We start from the raw sequence: 19,634 nt of genomic DNA, 5'->3' as shown, positions 1-19,634 counted from the left end.
AACAACAGCACATAGGGTTCAGCATGACCACCTTTACAATGGATATCAATATTTTTACCTATAACATCAGTCCCTTATGTTGCTGATAGATCAATGTTCATTAAATATTTCATACACTCTTAGCTCCATCTCCTACACATAACCAATTTGTTGTGATGCCAATAATTTCATTATCATCGCATGTTTAATATTCTGTCAAATGGCACCAAGCTTAGCTTTTAGCCTTTTATTGCTACATTTAAGTAAAGTTATTTTCATTCTTAATGTCTTTCAGCTGGCAGGTGCTGTTTTGCTCAAGAATTGATCCTCTGATCCTGCATTCTCCAAGAACGGTAGTTTATTTTCTGTGTAAAAAGTCTAATTGGCTTCGGTCTAAAGAAAGCAGCACCATTAAAAACTTGAGATGCATGCAGTAAAAACTGTTTCTGATGTAACGATATACTAAATTATTCCTCATGAAGAGAGACTATTTATTTATAATTAGAGCTTTAACGAACTAATAAAAATGATTAGCTGGTTCATGCAGTTATGTCTGGTAAAGACTGATGTACATCAGCTGCACAGTCACAAATGGGGAGACAGTGGCCTAGTGGAATTGTCACTGGATTAGTAATCCAGAGACCCACAGTAATGCTCTGGTTTTGAAGCCTGCCGTGGCAGATGGTGGAATTTGAATTGAATAAAAATCTGGAATTGAAGGTCTAATAATGGGGCAGCACGGTGGCGCAGTGGTTAGCACTGGGACTACAGCACTGAGGACCCAGGTTCAAATCCCGGCCCTGGGTCACTGTCTGTGTGGAAGTTGCACATTCTCCCCGTGTCTGTGTGGGTTTCAGCTTCGCAACCCAAAAAGATGTTCGGGTTAATTGGATTGGCTATGCTAAATTGCCTCTTTATTGGAAAAAAATAATGGGGTACTCTAAATTTATTTTTAAAAACACTAATAATGATTAGACTTGTTGAATGTCGTAAAAAAAAAAACACATCTGGTTCACTAATGTCCTTTAGGGAAGGAAATCTGCCATCCTTACCTGGTCTGACCTACATGTGACTCCAAACCCATACCAATATGGGTGACTCTTACCTGCCCCTAAAGGGCAATTAGGGATGGATTAACCCAGCCAACGATGCCCATGAACGAATAAAAAGAAATGTCACAGAATTCAGATGGTAAAAAACACTTGTCTTTGAAACAGAGAAACTCTATTCCAATAATTGGGTGAGATTGTCTTGTCATTTATGCTGGCGGGATCTTCCAGCCCCACTGACAGCACATTCCCGCTGAGGGTTTCCCGGCAGCGAGGGATGCATTCAACAGGAATGCCCATTGACAATACACAATGCCAGGCCCAGATCCCGCTGCTGGTCAATGGTAGGCCATCTCCCACCATGAAACACACAACGGATTGCTTGGTAATTCCTGCCCAACGTGTGGAAGCATTTGTTATTTCAGAAAAGAAATGTTAACAAAACTGAGTGATTAACTCCGACAGCAACATCCTCCATATCAATGACTCACACCACAGTGACATGGATTATTGTTCTTTCCTAAATTGTTACCAGATTAAAAGTATTGTACAAATAGGCAGCAATCCACAAAGGACCTTTCAATAAACCTTATTTAGTCTGCAATGAGAGTAGGCGGAATCAATTTAATAGCTGGCTTAAATTCATAGAAGCTGGCATTGTTTGTTTTGCATGAGGTTGTGAATTATTTTCGAAATATATAATACATACAGTTCAGAGTTAGAGTAATAGAATTAGGGTGGCACGGTGGTTCGCACTGCTGCCTCACAGTACCCAGGGGGGCCCGGATTCAATTCCAGCCTCAGGTAACTCTTTATGTGGAGTTTGCACGTTCTCCCCGTGTCTGCGTAGGTTTCTTCTGGGTGCTCCGGTTTCCCCTCACAGTCCAAATATGTGCAGGTTAGGTGGATTGGCCATGCTAAATTGCCCTCAGTGTCCAAAATGTTAGGTGGGATTACAGGGATAGGGCCGGGGGGGGGGGGGGGGGGGGGGGGGTGAACCTAGGTAGGGCGCTCTTTGAGAAGGCCAGTGCAGACTCAATGGGCCGAATGGCCTCCTTCTGCACTTTTGGGATTCTATGCCATTCTATTCTCGGTCTACTGTACAGAAAAGGCCCCATTTGTGTCTGTGCTGGTCGCAAACAACCACCGAAACATTTTAATCCCATTTTCCAGCACTTGGCCCATCGTTTTGTAGGACTTGGCATTTCAAGTGCATATCTAAATACTTCTTAAACATTAGAAGGATCTTTGCCTCCACCACCCTATCAGGCAGTGAGTACCAGACTCCCACCTCCCTCTGGGTAAAAAGATTTTCCTCACATCCCCTCTATACATCCTGCCCCTTACCTTAGCTCTATGCCCCCTCCACCAAGGAGAAAAGTTTCTTCCTGTCTACTCTATGTCCCTCATAATTTCCTACATCTCAATCATGTCCCCTCTCAGTCTCCTCTGCTCCATTGGACTAATCTGTCCAATCCCTCTTCATAACCCTCTCCAGTGCTATCACATCCCTCCCATAATGTGGACTCCAGAACTGAACACAATACTCTAGCTGTGACCTAACCAAAGTTTTATGCAGTTCCAGCATAATCTCCCTGCTCTTAAACTCTATACCTCAGCTAATAAAGGCGTTCTTAACCATTGTATCCACCTGATCTGCTACCTGGGACCGATGTACATGCACACCAAGGTCCCTCTGATCCTTGGTGCTTCCCAGGTTCCTGCCGTTTATTATGTATTCCCGTGCCTTGTTTGTCCTGCCCAAGTACATCACCTCACATTTATCTGGGTTGAATTCCATTTGCTACTGATCAGCCCATCTGACCAACCCGCCTATATCCTCCTGCAATCTGAGGCTATCCTCCTCACTATCTATCAACCCACTAATCTTTGTATCATCCGCAAACTTACTGATAACTCTCCCACATTCACGTTTAAATAATTTATACAAACCACAAGCACCTGTGGGACCCCACTGGACACTGACTTCGAATCAGAAAAACGCTCCCCAACCCTCAACCCTCTGCTTCTTGTCATCCAGCCAATTCTAGATCTAATTTCCCAAATTTTCTTGGATCCCATGAGCTCTTCCCTTCGCTATCAGTCTCCCACGTGGGACCTTATCAAAAGCCTTGCTGAATCCAAGTAGACTACGTCAAATGCATTTCCCTCATCTATACACCTGGTCACCTCTTCAAAAATTTCAATCAAGTTGGCCAGACTTGATTGGCAAAACCACGCTCACTATTCGTGATTAATCCCTACCTCTCCAAATGCAGATTAATTCTGACTCTCAGAATTGCTTCCAATAGTTTCCCCACCACTGAGGTTAGACTGACTGGCCTGTAGTTTCCTGGTTTATCCCTTCCTTCCTTCTTGAATAATGGTACCACATTGGCTATCCTCCTGTCCTCCAGCACCTCTCCTGTGGCCAGAGAGGAATTGAAAATTATTGAAAGCACCTCTGCGCCCCTCACTCAACAACCTGGGATACGTTCCACCTGGCCCTGGATATTTATTGACTTTTAAGCCTGCCATGCCACTCAGAGCTTCCTCTCTATGTTCATTTCTTTAATTTTATCACAGTCCTTCTCCCTGATTTCTTAACCCGCATCATCCCTCTCACTAGTGAACACCAACACAAAATATTCCCTCAGAACCCTACCTCCGGCTCCACACACAAATTACCACTGTGGTCCTGAATGAGCCCTACTCTTTCCCTAGTTTTCCTTTTACCCTTAATGTGCTTGTAAAACAACTCATGATATTCCTTTATTTTACTTGCCAGTATCCTTTCTTGTCCCCTTGTTGCTCTCCTAATTTCCTTTTTCAGTTCCCACTTGCACATTCTATACGCCTTTAAGGCTTCTATAATTAATAGTTTATTCTGTAATGAAATTGGGCTTAGCAGTCCTGCCCTTCTTCCCTGAGCATTGCACGTATTGTTTCATACACACACACACAGTACTTAAAGCTGATAGGGAGCTTTGTCCAATGTATAAATGTTTATTTCAGTTATAAAATAAGCAACAGTACAAGTTACCGTGTTAAAATACAAAGGTTTTACTCATAACATAGAAAATTTAATGTATATGCACAACCTCCTAACATCTACAAGGATTCAAGATCATCCTTTCGGTAGCAGACGAGTGGCCCAGTCTTTTTCCAAAATCATTTCAACACTCTGGGCAGAATTCTGTGATCCTGAGGCTAAATGTTGACGCCGTCGGAAACGCCGTCGCGTTTCTCGACAGCGTCAACACGGCCTCAGGGTCACAGAATTCTGGCACCTACAGGGGGCCAGCACGGCATTGGAGTGGTTCACGGCGCTCCAGCTGCTGATCCCAGCCTGAACTGGGTGACGCGGGATCCGCGCATGCGCAGTGGCACCAGCGCCAACGCGCACATGCGCAGTGGCTTCCTTCAACGTGCCGGCCCCGATGCAACATAGTGCAGGACTACAGGGGCCAGCGCGGAAGAAACAAGGCCCCCATCAGAGAGGCCACCCCGCTGATTGGTGGGCCCAGATTGCGGGCCAGGCCACATCGGAGGCCCGCCCGGGGTCGGACCCTCCTCCCCACCACAGGCCACCCCCCGACCCTTCCACGTCAAGGTCCCGCCGGCTGAGAGCAGGTGTGGACGGCGCCGGTGGGACTCAGTGTTTTGATGGTGGCCGCTCGGCCCATCATGGGGCGAGAATTGGCGGACCGGCTACATAGAGTGGCCCCGACCGGCGCCGTGGCAACCACAACGGCGCCATTGGCGCCGATTCTCCGCTCTGCGTGCCGTGATTCGCGCCGATCACGGGGTTTCTCCGTGACAATAGCAACTTTGATTCTAAAAGCTCTATCTCTACTGAAAGGCTTGCGATATAGTAGACGTCTAACATATTTCATCAGATGCTTGCGAAGTTCAGTTCAATATTAGAATAAACACTCCTGCAATGGCCCGGAGATAGTTTCGGTCTTCATCTATAATATTTTTGTAAATACCATGCTTAGATTTTTGCAACTGTGAAGTGTCATGTTCTGTAGACTGGCCGATATGAATGATGCACTACAGAACGTCTAGTTTAAATAATTTATTATGAAACAACTGCGTGGTAAAGGTAACTGGAATAAATAAATAACAAACTATTAACACTAACTAACCATTATAGAGCTATTGCAAAATATGTCTATCCACCAGCATGGCTTACTCCCAACTGCCTCGAACCACAGATCCGCATGGTAGACTTACACTGCCACCTGCTGGTCAGAGGTCATATACAACATTATCTACAGAATTGCTTTATGCATATCTTCACATGACGCAAGAGCAGATCTCTACACATGACAAGATATGCATCTCTCCCTCACACCCCACCACTCACCCACCATTCCATTCAGAGCAAAATATTCAGCTTTATGATTATTTATATAATGGAGCAGGGTCACTGGTTTCTATCATGGCGAGCTACTAAAACATGGGCGGAGCTTTGCTGCGGATGTCTGTTGCAACATTAGTCAGTCAAATGAGCAAAGTTCCTTTCAAATTCTCATAATTTCTTCTGCGGAAACAATTTCACAGCTTCTGTCTAACAGAAACAATTGCTTTTGTTCCCCTCCATCAGGCTTTGGATTTTGGATATCTAGGCCTAATCAGTAGCTCTGCATCCCACATTCAGAGGATGCATGTAATTTAGATGCAATCAGCTACCCGTGGGCAGATAGATCCAGTCTTCACTGGAGGACATGGGGAGGTGTGCAGAAAGGAGCGGTAGAATAGATTGCGTCGCCATTGGATTTTCCAGACCCGTCAGTATCAGGTCCATCAACAACTGGCCGGCAATCTGCACAGGGCGTCTTACCTGGTAAATGTCTTTGACCTCTTCTTTAACTGCAAATAAAAGCTGGATTTTTTTCATCTCAAGTGTTTGTGCCAAATGAGAAATGGTTGGATGATTCTGTAAATAAAAAAACATTTCAAAATGTGCATGACAGAAAAATCCAAAATGCACAACACCACTTTTATCCTCAACATTTCGCAACCTATACAACATTCCCCAACCTATACAACATTTTGATTTTTAGAATTGGCTTTTTTCAATAATCTGGGCCAGGATTCTCCCCTACCCTGCGGGGTGGGGGGTCCCGGCGTAGCGGAGTGGCGCCAACCACTCCGGCGTCGGGCCTCCCCAAAGGTGCAGAGAATGGGGCTAGGCCCGTGCTGGAGTGGTTGGCGCCATGCCGACTGGCGCCAAAACCGGCGCCAATGGCCTTTGACGCCCGCCGCCCGGCGTCGGGGCTGGCCGAAAGGCCTTTGCCGGTTCGTGCATGCACCAGTGCATCAGCTGCCGCTGACGTCACCACCAGCGCATACGTGGTAAGGGGGTCTCTTCCGCCTCCGCCATGGTGGAGGCCGCGGCGGCAGCGGAAGAAAAAGAGTGGCCCCACAGCACTGGCCAGCCCGCCAATCGGTGGGCCCTGATCGCGGGCCAGGCCACCGTGGGGGTATCCCCCGGGGTCCGATCGACCCGCGCCCCCCCCCCCCCCCCAGGACCCCGGGGGCCCGCTCACGCCGCCAATCCCGCCGCCACCAGAGGTGGTTGAAACCACAGCGTTGGGAGAAGCCTCTCAGCGGTGGGACTTCGGCCCATTGCAGGCCGGAGAATCGCCGCAGGAGGCTCGCCGATCGGCACGGAGGGCACACCAATCGGCGCAGTGCGATTCCCGCCCCCGCCAATTTGCAGGTGGCGGAGAAATCCGGCCACGGCGGGGGCGGGGTTTTCGCCGGTCCCGGGCGATTCTCCGACCCTGCGGGGGGTCGGAGAATTTCGCCCCTGTTCTAGAAGATCGCAATTGTGCTGACTTAACATCGAGATAACGCAGCCTACAGTTCATCACTGGCAGAGTTGCTGAATGTGGTTGGACATATTTATTTAGGATGTGAGAGTCAGGTTGGTGGTTTGCCGGGGGGGGGGGGGGGGGGGGGGGGGGTCGGTATGGGTCTCTGCCATAATAATAAATTAATAAATCTAGGTATTATCCAGATTTACCTAGCATGGTGGCAAAGTGGTTAGCACTGCTGCCTCACAGCACCAGAGACCAGGTTCATTTCTGGCCTTGGGTCACTGTGTGCAGTTTGCACTTATTCCTCCGTGTCCCCGTGGGTTTCTTCCTGGTGCTCTGGTTTCCTCCCACAGTCCAAGAAGTGCAGGTTAGGCGGATTGGCCATGCTAAATTGTTCCTTAGTATCCAAAGATGTGTAGCTTATGGGTTTACAGGGATAGGGCGGGGGAGTAGGCCAAGTTGAGCGCTCTTTCAGATGATTGGTGCAGACTCGATGGGCTGAATGGCCTCCTTCTAGGCTAGGAATTCTAATTCGAGTTAGAAGCGGTTTTAATTCTTTTAACTTTTTCTGGGTATCGATTGGCGCAACCCAGTCAGAACCATTTGAAGTTTGCAATTAAATCACATTTTCAGATGGTTCCTAGTGCAAGGCAATTGCCCAGGGGAATACCTTACCTGGGAGCTTCTGAAGGAGATTCCCCAGCACATCTTTGGGGGACCCCCAATACGACACTCTGGAGCTCAGATGTTACAGCCCATTGTGATGTTTTATCAAATCATGTTTGATTGCATGGCACGTAAACATGTCATTTGGTCATTTGGCATTTGATTAAAGGGCATTTGCCTGAAGCATGGAGCAGTTGTCTTCACAGCGTTCCTGTGCTGCAGTGAGACTTGGGCTGTGAGTCAGTAGCGACACATTAGAGGGACAGAGAAATTCTGCAACATCCTCCAGATTCAATGGGAGGGCCATCAAACAAATAAGAACATAAGAACTAGGAGCAGGAGTAGGCCAACTGGCCCCTCGAGCCTGCTCCGCCATTCAATTAGATCATGGCTGATCTTTTGCGGACTCAGCTCCACTTTCCGGCCCGAACACCATAATCCTTAATCCCTTTATTCTTCAAAAAACTATCTATCTTTACCTTAAAAACATGTAATGAAGGAGCCTCAACTGCTTCACTGGGCAAGGAATTCCATAGATTCACAACCCTTTGGGTGAAGAAGTTCCTCCTAAACTCAGTCCTAAATCTACTTCCCCTTATTTTGAGGCTATGCCCCCTAGTTCTGCTGTCACCCGCCAGTGGAAACAACCTGCCCGCATCTATCCTATCTATTCCCTTCATAATTTTAAATGTTTCTATAAGATCCCCCCTCATCCTTCTAAATTCCAACGAGTACAGTCCCAGTCTACTCAACCTCTCCTCATAATCCAACCCCTTCAGCTCTGGGATTAACCTAGTGAATCTCCTCTGCACACCCTCCAGCGCCAGTACGTCCTTTCTCAAGTAAGGAGACCAAAACTGAACACAATACTCCAGGTGTGGCCGCACTAACACCTTATACAATTACAACATAACCTCCCTAGTCTTAAACTCCATCCCTCTAGCAATGAAGGACAAAATTCCATTTGCCTTCTTAATCACCTGTTGCACTTGTAAACCAACCTTCTGTGACTCATGCACTAGCACACCCAAGTCTCTCTGAACAGCGGCATGCTTTAATATTTTATCGTTTAAATAATAATCCCGTTTGCTGTTATTCCTACCAAAATGGATAACCTCACATTTGTCAACATTGTATTCCATCTGCCAGACCCGAGCCCATTCACTTAACCTATCCAAATCCCTCTGCAGACTTCCAGTATCCTCTGCACTTTTCGCTTTACCACTCATCTTAGTGTCATCTGCAAACTTGGCTTCTTGAAGTCAGCTCCACAAGCATTCAAACAAAACTCCAGCAAAAGCACCTTTGCTGGACTGGACATGATGTCCAGATGGCTGAAAAGCAACTACCCTTCCAGGTCCTGTTTCCTAATTCTCAAATTGCCCATGTCTCAGGAGAGGACAAAGAAAATGCTTCAAAGACACTGAAGCTCTCCTTGAAGTGCAGCAGCTGTGATATTAATGGCTGAGAGGTGATTACTAGGAATTTTTCAAAATGGTGATAACACGTCTATCAGGTCACAAAACGCTTCCAGTCACAAGGTCTTAATGTTGAAGCAGAGCAGTGGCAGCGAAGGAAATAAAAGGAGGAAAATCCTCTACTCTGGATCCCACTACCTCCTACTTCCCATGCCAAAATATCCACAGGTCAGAAATCAGCCTGTTCAATTACATGAAAACCCACGGCGGAAACCCGCAACCCAGAAGAGGCATCATCCTCCAATCAAGGGATAGCCAGTGACAACATTCTATAGGCATCAATTCATTACCAGCTTCTTACAGCTTCTTACAGGCTTAAATGCATGTGGGTGACCCAAAGCAAAACTGAAATACTAGAAAGGGATTGGAAATCACATCCAAGTCACCGACCATTCTGATTTTGGCATATATCACCCATTTCATCATTGCTTCCGAATAAATCCAGTGTTCTTTTCCTTACACTGCTGCAGAAGCACCACAGGACATTTGAGTGGTTCAAGGATGTAGTCCAGATTCCCCCTGCTTACAGCAACTACTGATAGGCAAAAATTGTTGCCTGTGCTTTACATCACAAGTACAAGTAATAAATCAGTACTACTAAACCAGTGATAAATTAATTTGCTGTGCTGCACACTAATGGCTAATATAAGTAACAGTACAAGGGGTGGCACTGTGGTTAGTACTGCTGCCTCTCACACACCAGGGGCCCAAATTCAATTCCAACCTTGACTGTCTGTGTGGAGTCTGTACGTTTTCCCTGTGTCTGCGTGGGTTTCCTCCGGGTGCTCCGATTTCCTCCACAGTCCGTAAATATGCAGGCTAGGTGGATTGGCCATTCTAAATTGTCCCTTAGGTCAGGAGGGGTTATGGGGTTACAAGGATAGGGCGGGGGAGTGGGCCTAGTTAGGGTGCTCTTTCGAGGGTCAGTGTAGACGCGATGGGCCGAATGGCCTCCTTCTGCACTGTAAGGATTCAATGATTCCATGATACTTGAATCACATCAATCCCAACTACATTCAATTTAAGTTTGAAGAAGACAATGGAAACTGTTTTGAACACTGTATAGCCTAAAATTAAAGTTTTACACATAGATTTTCAAGAAGAGCAGACAAGTTTTTTCCCTTAAAAAGGAGGTATCGTCTCTCCAATATTTTCAGTTGCAGTTGGTAAGTTCAAAAGCAAGCTTACTTGATGATGATTCATTGTATAGACACCTTGGCTATCGACGTGGCATTGCCCATCATTTGGCAGCATACTGCTGAGTTTGTCATCTCTAGAGAAGTGAAGTCCTGTGTTACTGTAGTAGACCAGCAGTCGAATGGCATTTCGCCAACCGATTGCATCCTGTAAGATAAAACAGGTTTAAATGAACTGACGGCGGACACTTATTTCGAGGCACAGTTTTACTTGGAGCGATGAGGAAAAGGAAAATAATGTAGTGAAAAACTTGAACAGTGATTGTTAGAGATCTGTACTGCATTTTAGAGAAAAGCATTCAAGAATATGAAGGAAAATGTAGCGAAATGTGAGGTGATACATTTTGGCAGGAAAAACATGGAGAGGCACCTGAAGTGAAGGATAAAGTAGGGGGACCTGGGTGCATTAGTCATTAAAGGTATCAGGACAGGCTGAAAGCAGTTAATAACGCATACGGTGTCATGGGCTTTATTGATAGAGGAAAGGGTACAAGAGCAAGAGGGTTATGTTGAATTTGCATAAGACACTAGTTGGACCTCAGCTGGAGTATTGTGTACACTTCTGGGTGCATCATTTTAGAAAGGATGAGTAGGCATTGGGGAGAGCAGAAGAGGTTTAGGAGAATGGTTCTAGGGATGAGGAACTTCAGTTACGAAGTAAGACTGGAGGCATTGGGTCGCTTTTTCTCGGAAATTGAAATCATGAGGAGTCTGGAGAGGTCCGGATAGAGAGAAACTGTTCCCATGCAGGAAAGAACTGAGAATGAGAGGGAACAGATTTACAGTCATTGTTAAAAAATGAAAAAGCGACGTGAGGTAATGCTTTTTCACACAGTGAGTAGTTAACATCTGGAATGCACTGCCTGAGAGTGTGGTGGAGACAGGCTCAATCGAGGCATTCAAAAAGGCATTGGGCTGTTATCTAAAAGGAAAAATGTGCAGGGCTATGAAGAGAAGGTGGGTGAATGGCACAAAGTGAATTGCTCATTTGAAGAGATACGATGGGCCGAATGGCCTCCTTCCGCTCTGTAACAAATCTGTGATTCTGTCTACCAATAGAGAGTTAATGGAAATATTACAGGAAAGTAACATAGGGCGAGATATTCCACCCCCTCCAAGGCATGTTCTGCAGTGGCGGAGGGCAGCTCGCCAGTGGCAGCATCTTCTGGTCCCGCCATTGTCAACGGGGTTTCCCGTTGAATGCAACTCTTGCCGCCACAGGGTACGCGTCGACAGGACTGTAAAATCCCACCAACGTGAACGACAAGAATATCCCATCCATCATATTTATAAATGTCCCACACAGACAGGTTTAGCGACACAAACTATTGCCATTGAATACTCAAGCCTGAGATTTGAGTAGAATTTGAGGTGTAATCTCCCAACTGTCATAGTGGCAGTATTTCTGGTCACCTACATCCCCTCAGGATCAGTGCTTTCTTTAACCTGTGCACCTGTGCAGTCATACAACAGTCCATCAAGTGCAGCTCACTTTATTACTATAGTCACACACAGGTCTCATTTCCACTCCTACCCTTCTACTCATCGCTTCAATTCTAGTCATCAGCTCTCTCAACTTGTCACAGCTCTCAACGCTCCACTTCACTCCACAACCCTCCAAGACAACTTGACAGTTGCTTTCAACAGTTCCTTTTCACACTTTTGACAGTTGCTTTTGATAGCTCTTGACAGTTCCAATGCGTTTATGCACTTTTTACACACATTCATGTCCACTTTTAACACTCTCAAATGAAAGTAACAATGTGCGGGATTTTCCTCCCCCTCCACGGCATGTTTTGAGGTGGCGGAGGGCTGTTTGCCTCTCCCAAAAGGTAGCTTAACTCCCCCAAGGTTGTTCCAAGACTATATCCAAAGGGATACCTTACCTCTCCAAAAATGTATCCCAAATCTCCAAAGGACTCTGCAAAGTTTACATTTGCTGCTACCAGCTCTAATCTGTACACCTGATGAGCAAAAGGCAAATATACATGGGCAGCTGCCTCTGCAAAACATGCATGCAGAAGCCTCAACACACCCCTGCAAAAATGGTCGGAGCCGTGTTCCGGGACGAGACCTCTGGATTTCGGCTTCCTCCGCCATTTTTGCAACGACGGAGAGGCTCTCAGTGAAATGCAAGGCCTGGGTCTCCCTGGCCGTATCCCTCCAGTTCACAAATGCCAACCTCTACAAATTCATGGAGACACTTTACTGTGGGGAGGAAAATCCCGCACAATTTCCTCATTATAGTTGTGAGGAAATGACTGAGCTATTTTCCTCAGTTTTTGCAGCAGTTTCAAGTGAAGAAAACTCTCAGTAAGCTGAAAAAATAGAAGTTACAGTTGCCCACGTTTTCTATCAATCCAAAAGGCAGGCCTCCTTAACTCTTTCCATTTTGAACTCGTCGAATTGAAGCAATAGATCCTTGTCTTGTCTCGCGCGAGTCAAAGTCTGTCAAAGGACTACATTGGAAGCTGCAATATAAAAACAAATCTCTCTCTCGTGTATGATGCTGTAATGACAATGGTACTGAACTTAAAACCTGGAGGCTGTGGGTTCAAATGCCGCCGTGGTTAAGTTTAAAATTGAATGCAGTAAATCTGGATGGCACGTCAATGGGGGAGGGGCCACTGGCATTCCTTCTTCCTCCATCTCTTGGGTAGCTTTTTAAACATATATATATCTTAGGCATAGATTTAATTTTTTGTTTTTAGCAGTGGTGTCCTTCCGCACATTATCTTGATATTGGTGCATATCACAAAATTCACTCCACACATGGATGGATTTGAGGGAGCATTGCTCGGGACACAAAACGTGCAATCACAAACGGCTGACTGGGCCTTCATTCATCCTGCTCTTATTTAAAACGATTTCTCTCCTTTTGACCTGCAATCCTCCCCCCCCCCCCCCCCCCCACAACCACCACCCCCCAGGGCAAACGAGAAACAGACAGAAATCCTGAAAGGATTTAATAACATGAGCAGCGGAGGCATCAGTGTTAATCAAAGAGGCACTTAGGGACAGGGCTGTTGCAATACTGCAACATCCTGAAGAGTGACAAAGCTAACAAAAACAGGCAGCAGACAGTTTCATTAAAACTTGTCTCAAACAGATGAACCACTGTCTCCAAGCCAAGATCCGGCATGTCTTGAAACCAGGTTTAGCAATTAAGTGGCACCTTTTGTGGCCCTTACACGCGAGTTAAAGATCCGTCTGCGCTGCCTCACCTTGATCACAATGCGGAGACAAGAGTGAGGAAAAGAGGGATCTTTAAAGCGTAAACCCTACAGAATTCATGGTCGGGAAAACAAAGGTTTCACAGTTGATGAGGCAAGGCAGTTGATCAAAACCCAATGAGAATTGTTCCAACCACAGTGCACAGCTGATGCAAGCCACAGGACAGATGTTGGATCAGAAGGTCACATGTGGACCGTGCCTCTCTCTCCCTCTCCCCCCCCCCCCCCCCCCCCCCCCCCCACCCCACTGTTTCAGAACTGCAGCTGGGGCCAAGGATTATGGGAAAACATACATTCAGCAGTTTACTAAGCTTCTTGGGAACATTCCTGGGGACACCTACCACTGAATACCTTCAACACTGCCTCAAGCACGTGAGCTTCTTCAACTCAAGCTAAACCAAGTGATAGAGCGCCTCAACTATTAGAACAGTTTCAATAAAACGTTGCCCACTGACTCTCCAGCTGGATGTCAAAAAGCCTTCGCTACCGAAGGGCATACAAAATGCCATTTCCCAGTTTGACATTTCCAATAATCTGACCCAATGACACCAGTGCAAAAGCTTTCAGGACACTACACAAAATATGAACGTGGATTTTTTATATCTTTCTTCTGGTGTTAACCTCAAAATAGCCTCAAAATGGGATCATTGATCATACCACAAGGCATAGGAGCAGAATTAGGCCATTCAGCCTATCGAATCTGCTCCGCCATTCAAACATGGTTGATACGGGATAGTAGCACAGTGGTTAGCACTGTTGCTTCACAGCACCAGGGACCAGGGTTTGATTTCTGGCTTGGGTCACTGTCTGTGTGGAGTCTGCACATTCTCCCCGTGCCTGCGTGGGTTTCCTCCGGGAGCTCCGGTTTCCTCCCAAAAGTCCCGAAAGACGTGCTTATTAGGTGGGAATTGGACATTCTGAATTCTCCCTCCATGTACCCAAACAGGCGCCGAGTATGGTGATTCGGGGATTTTCACAGTAACTTCATTGCAGTGTTAATGCAGGCCTACTTGTGACAATAATAAAGATTATTAGTTTCTCATCCTCATTCTCCTGACTTCTCCCCATAACCCATGATCCCCTTAGTAATCAAGAACCTATCTATCTTACAGTCCTGTTCACATCAGCAATGTGACCAGCAACATTTTATATGGAGCCTACATCAAGATGTCCAAAGTACCCACCTGATTCAGAAATGGGAGGCTCTATGATCTAAATGGACCCCCATTACTATTTCTGGTGCGTGTGTTTGTCATTCATATTTGAAGAGGGCCACAACACAAACTAGAATTCATTGAGTTTCAGTTACATTGGAAGATCGCTAAATGTAAGCACAGGAAGATCAGGGGCTGGATTCTCAGTTTCCCCAGGCGCCTGTTTCTCAGCGTCTCGCCGTTCGCTTGCAGCGGGATTTACTCTTCCCGCTGATTGTCAATGGGATTTCCTATTAAAGCCACTCCACGCTATCAGGATGGGGTGATCTGCCAGCGGGAAAAGGGAATCCCAACGGCTGGAGAATTCCGGCCCTGTTGTACTTTGAACACATGCACTGTTGGTGCAGAAGCGGCTCCAGACTTGTGAAGCCACCCTTTCTTGCTGGTCAGTGAAACAGCATTCTGTTACTAGGAGGTGGTGCAATAGCTAATGAAACGGCACCATATGGGAGAATCTTGCGCAAGATCGCTCCATGTCTCAGGGAAAACCTTCAGAGAGACTTTCAGAGTGTCCTGGAAATGCTTTTTCTGACTTCGATATGAATGTTTCCCTTCAATCATCTCACCATGGAAGAGCTTTTTTTGGCAAGTGCTGATCAGGTATTCTGGCGAGATGCTCTAAGCTCTGTACAGCAGAGTGTGGATACTAAGCATAACAGTGGTAACCTCATCCTTTAGTCATGAACTGGTTGAAGTTGGTGCAGTGCAGACTTTAACCAGTTCCACAGACAGTGAAGAAGAGGCCCAGCTAAGGCAAAAGTTGGATTGTTTTTGTCAGCCCCATGAGAGTTCAAATCCCCCTTGTGTTCCAGCTGCAAAGTCAACTTACAGTTCCCCCTCAAAGAAACAAAAGGAAATGTGTCTACTTGGAAGTCCTGAGGCAGATGTACAGGAACCAATTAGCCCAAATTAATTTACTCAAGACAAAGTATAGCTTTTGCCAGCAAGACAAAGAACAACATCAAAAGCTTCCAAAGGATATGAAAAGACTGTTGTCATGTCTGTCAGAAGTGTCCCAAAACACTTTACACAAAATGCAACTTTTTGAAATGCAGTTGCTATTGTTTAGCAAACAAAGGCAGTGAGCAGTTTTCACACAGCAACATCCTATTGACAGGAATAAACTGGTGTATGGTGGTCGATCAACAACAACAACAATTTATATTTAGATCGCCCTTGCTATAGTAAAACATTCCAATGGTGCTAATAGGATCAACAAAATCTGACACCAGGCCACAGAAGGAGATATTAGGGCAGCAGAAGAATAGGTGCAAGGACATCTTAAAGAAGAGGGGAAAAGCTGGAGAGTTAGATAGGTTTAGGGGGTAATTCCAAAACCTCAGCCTTCAGGTGGCTGAAGGTCAAGTGGAGGATGCACAAGAGGTCAGAGGTTGAGGAACACAGATATTTCAGAGGGTTGTGAGGCTCACGAGATTACAAAGATAGGAAGGGTCGAGGCCTTGGAGACATTTGAAAGCAAGGATGAGAATTTTAAAATAAGGCTTCGCTGGGCCTGGGGGAAATGTAGGTCAGCGAGCACAGGGATTGGGATTTGGTGTAAGGTAGCCAGTGTTTGCATTATTTTGCTTATATGTCTGACTGCCATTGTTACGAGGATGTACTTTGCAAAGATAGTGGGCGGAATTAGTGGGCGAGTGCAGAGAACACAGAACATAGAACATACAGTGCAGAAGAAGGCCATTCGGCCCATCGGGCCTGCACCGACCCACTTAAGCCCTCACTTCCACCCTATCCCTGTAACCAAACAGCCCCTCCTAACCTTTTTCTGGTCATTAAGGACAATTTATCATGGCCAATCCACCTCACCTGCACGTCTTTGGACTGTGGGAGGAAACCGGAGCACCCAGAGGAAACCCACGGAGACACGGGGAGAATGTGCAAACTCCACACAAACAGAACCTGCCGAGAACTCAAAGTAAGAAAACCACGGGCGAAATTCTCCGACCCCCAGCAGGGTCGGAGAATTGCCTGGGGCCGCCGAAAATCCCGCCCCCGCCGTGGCAGAGATTCTCCGCCACCAGGGAAGTGGCGGCGGCAGGAATCTCGCCACTCCGATCGGAGAGGCCCCTGCAGTGATTCTCCAGCCCGGATGGGCCGAAGTCCCGGGGTCCTGGGGGGGGGGGGGGGGGGCGGGGGGGGCGATCGAACCCCGGGGGGTGCCCCCACGGTGGCCTGGCCCGCGATCGGGGCCCCCCGCTCATCACTGCCGGCGCATGCGCCGACCGGCGAAAGCCTTTCGGCCAGCCCCGCTGCCGGGGGCGCCGCTTTTTTGTGGCAGTCTTCTGGTGCAAACCGCTCCGGCGCGGGGCTGGCCCCCAAAGGTGGGGAGAATTCCCCACCTTTGGGGAGGCCCGACCCCTGAGTGGTTGGCGCTACTCCCCTACGCCGGGACCCTCTGTCACGCCGGGTAGGGGAGAATCCAGCCCCACTTGTGTAAAATCACATTTGAATTCTCCCAATGGCGGGTTAATGGCGGGTCGCTCTCGGAAAGTGGCAGGGATTAAAATAGATGCCCGCAAGAATGCCATTAGCCCTTTCAATCTGGTGTTATGCCAGCGGGAAATTACATCGATGTCACAATAAATTGATAAAGGGTGGCATGCCCAAGACAATCCTCAGTTCACCAGAGACTTTGAGGTGAGTGCAACATGCAAAGTCTGCCTGCAATATTATTGCGCTACTCCTGATCCGCTGCCAGTCTCTGCCATCCATCTCCATGCCCAGCTGGTCTTCATGGACAGCACAGTGCTGCTGGACCCATTGACCCTCCTGCGTCACCCACTCAGGTCAGTACTATGCCTGGGGTTGGGGGATGCAGGGATCTGCTTGCCCATGGCTCCACACACCAGTGTCTACCTGGACAGCACTGTGCTGTGGAACTCCGACAGCCAACACAACGAAAGTCCAAAGTTCAACCGCAATGCGTTGCGAGGCGAGGAGGGAGGGGTCGGGGGGACAGATGAAGACAAGGGAGGCAATGTGGAAGGAAAGCTATGTAAGGAGGGAGGTGGGGGAATAGCAAACTGTAGGGATAAATGTGCAAGGAAGGCTGGGCAAGGAGGGGGTGGGGAAAGGGCTAGGGCTCACGATGGCAGGCAGAAGAGCACGGAGGGGGATGAAGTAGACGAGCAACGTAGGGCAGAAGGAAGACAGGGGGGTGGGGGGGGGGTGGCTGGACCCCGACAAGGCTGTGTGACACACAGACAAATAAGGAGGTCTATGAGGTGCATTATTGGAAGAGGAAGAGGAAGCACGGAGACTGCAGGTTATGGTGTGTATGCCAGTTAGTATGGCACATTAGGGATGATTCATACTGATACTAAACAGGTTGGGGCTGCAGTATTGTTGCTCACAGTCCTCTTTGTAATCAGGAACTACATCAAGGCTCCTATTTAGATTCTGGGGCTGGCAGACAGGAGTCAGGGAGTACAGACATTCCTGGTGTGAAATGGAAAGGATTCACAGTTGATGAGCAAGTCCAGCTGCTATGTGGACCTCAGTCTGATGTCAGAGAAAGGAGATAGTGCAGAAGAGGAACGGACATGCAGCAGCAGCAATCACTGGAAGCATGAGGTACCCCAACTGCAGTGAGGGGCAACGGTTGTGTGCTCCAAAGGAACACTGCACAGCTTGGTGTGCAGCACTGCCCTATAGTCGACATTCCTGGGCATGGCGGACTCGGTTTTGGGCTGCAGATAGTATGGTGATGGTCACAGGGGCATCTGTAACCTATAGATGGAGAACAGATAATAAAGATGAGGGGGGTTGATGCTCGATCAATGACTCCAGAAGCGAGATTGGATGACAATTGAAGGCTTTATTGGACTAGATGTTTCCCCCAGCAGCGCAGGTACAGAATGCAGTAGCTGGGGAGACACAGACTCTTATACTCCGCCTTACTGGGCGGAACCAGCTGGCAGGCTTCACCAATGATATTGCTGTCTCAGGTACCTCCCACACTAATGGTCTTACAGCCTCAACCTGGGTACCGTAATACCCCTAATACCGACTACCACAGGGGTATGTGAAGCTCCCATGAGTACGGATCCCCAATAAGGGATGGCACACACAGCTTCCAAATGTGATGGGTACGTCCATGTGAGGCATGGGCGCCTCACAGGTGATGGGCTCAGTTGGGAGTGAGTCAATGTTCACAATGACAGGATCCAGTGTGAGCGGGGTAGGTTGGGAAATAAAAGGCAGCATCTCTACCTGCGCATTGTGACGTTCCAGATAAATCAAAGCATGCGGTGAGTGAGAGAGGGACGTTCGAACTCCGTCCTTTAATAGAGGTGAAGGGCCACCAACTCATCTTCCAAAATTGAAAGTAAGATTAGTTCTGTCTGGGAGGGGTATGATGAAGTGTGGGAGAACCACTCAGCTGGGATCTGGGCCCCCTTATCGGAACACAGACTCACTTGTTGGTGCCGCTACAATGGACAGGGTCCAAGTCAATTACACAGGACTCAGAGCCATTGCCGAGAAAGTAACAGCAAGCTAGACTTATAATTTAGCACTTTGAAAGGAATTCAATAGCCTCAGGTCAAATTTGGAAAAGTTATATAAGGGAAGACAGTAATGCAGCCTTGGAGAGTGAATGCTATAGTGAAGGGGGCACAATTGCTGGTTTAGCTCAACGGGCTAAATCGCTGGCTTTTAAAGCAGACCAAGCAGGCCAGCAGCATGGTTCGAGTCCCGTACCAGGCGCCGAAATGTTGCGACTAGGGGCTTTTCACAGTAACTTCATTGAAGCCTACTCGTGACAATAAGCTATTTTCATTTCATTTTTCATTTCATTGAATGAATTCTACCATCACATCAGTGAACGGGAGTCATGGGTTAACAATTACTGCCTTTCATAAGTGGCACAACAAACAAATGTTTATAGTCATACCAAGTCAATGAGTCGTGTTCAGAGCCACATTGGTTCAATATGTAATTCACAAATTGTTATTCCCCCCACAAAG

General features: G+C 47.3%; 1 protein-coding gene across 1 annotated transcript in view; it reads right to left on the bottom strand.

Moving 5' to 3' along the window:
• The window catches only part of LOC119966496 (integrin beta-1-like), a 132,153-nt gene that overhangs the window by 75,394 nt on the left and 37,125 nt on the right, over positions 1 to 19,634 (bottom strand). The window contains 2 exon segments of the mRNA XM_038798276.1: positions 5,878 to 5,973; positions 10,192 to 10,347. Of these exon segments, the coding sequence (XP_038654204.1) occupies positions 5,878 to 5,973; positions 10,192 to 10,347 (252 nt within the window).

Source organism: Scyliorhinus canicula, chromosome 5 (assembly GCF_902713615.1).
Source record: "Scyliorhinus canicula chromosome 5, sScyCan1.1, whole genome shotgun sequence".
NCBI classification, from domain to species: Eukaryota; Metazoa; Chordata; class Chondrichthyes; order Carcharhiniformes; family Scyliorhinidae; genus Scyliorhinus; species Scyliorhinus canicula.
The sequence above is the reverse complement of the archived record's forward strand: the minus strand, read 5'-3'. Positions and strand labels throughout refer to the sequence as shown.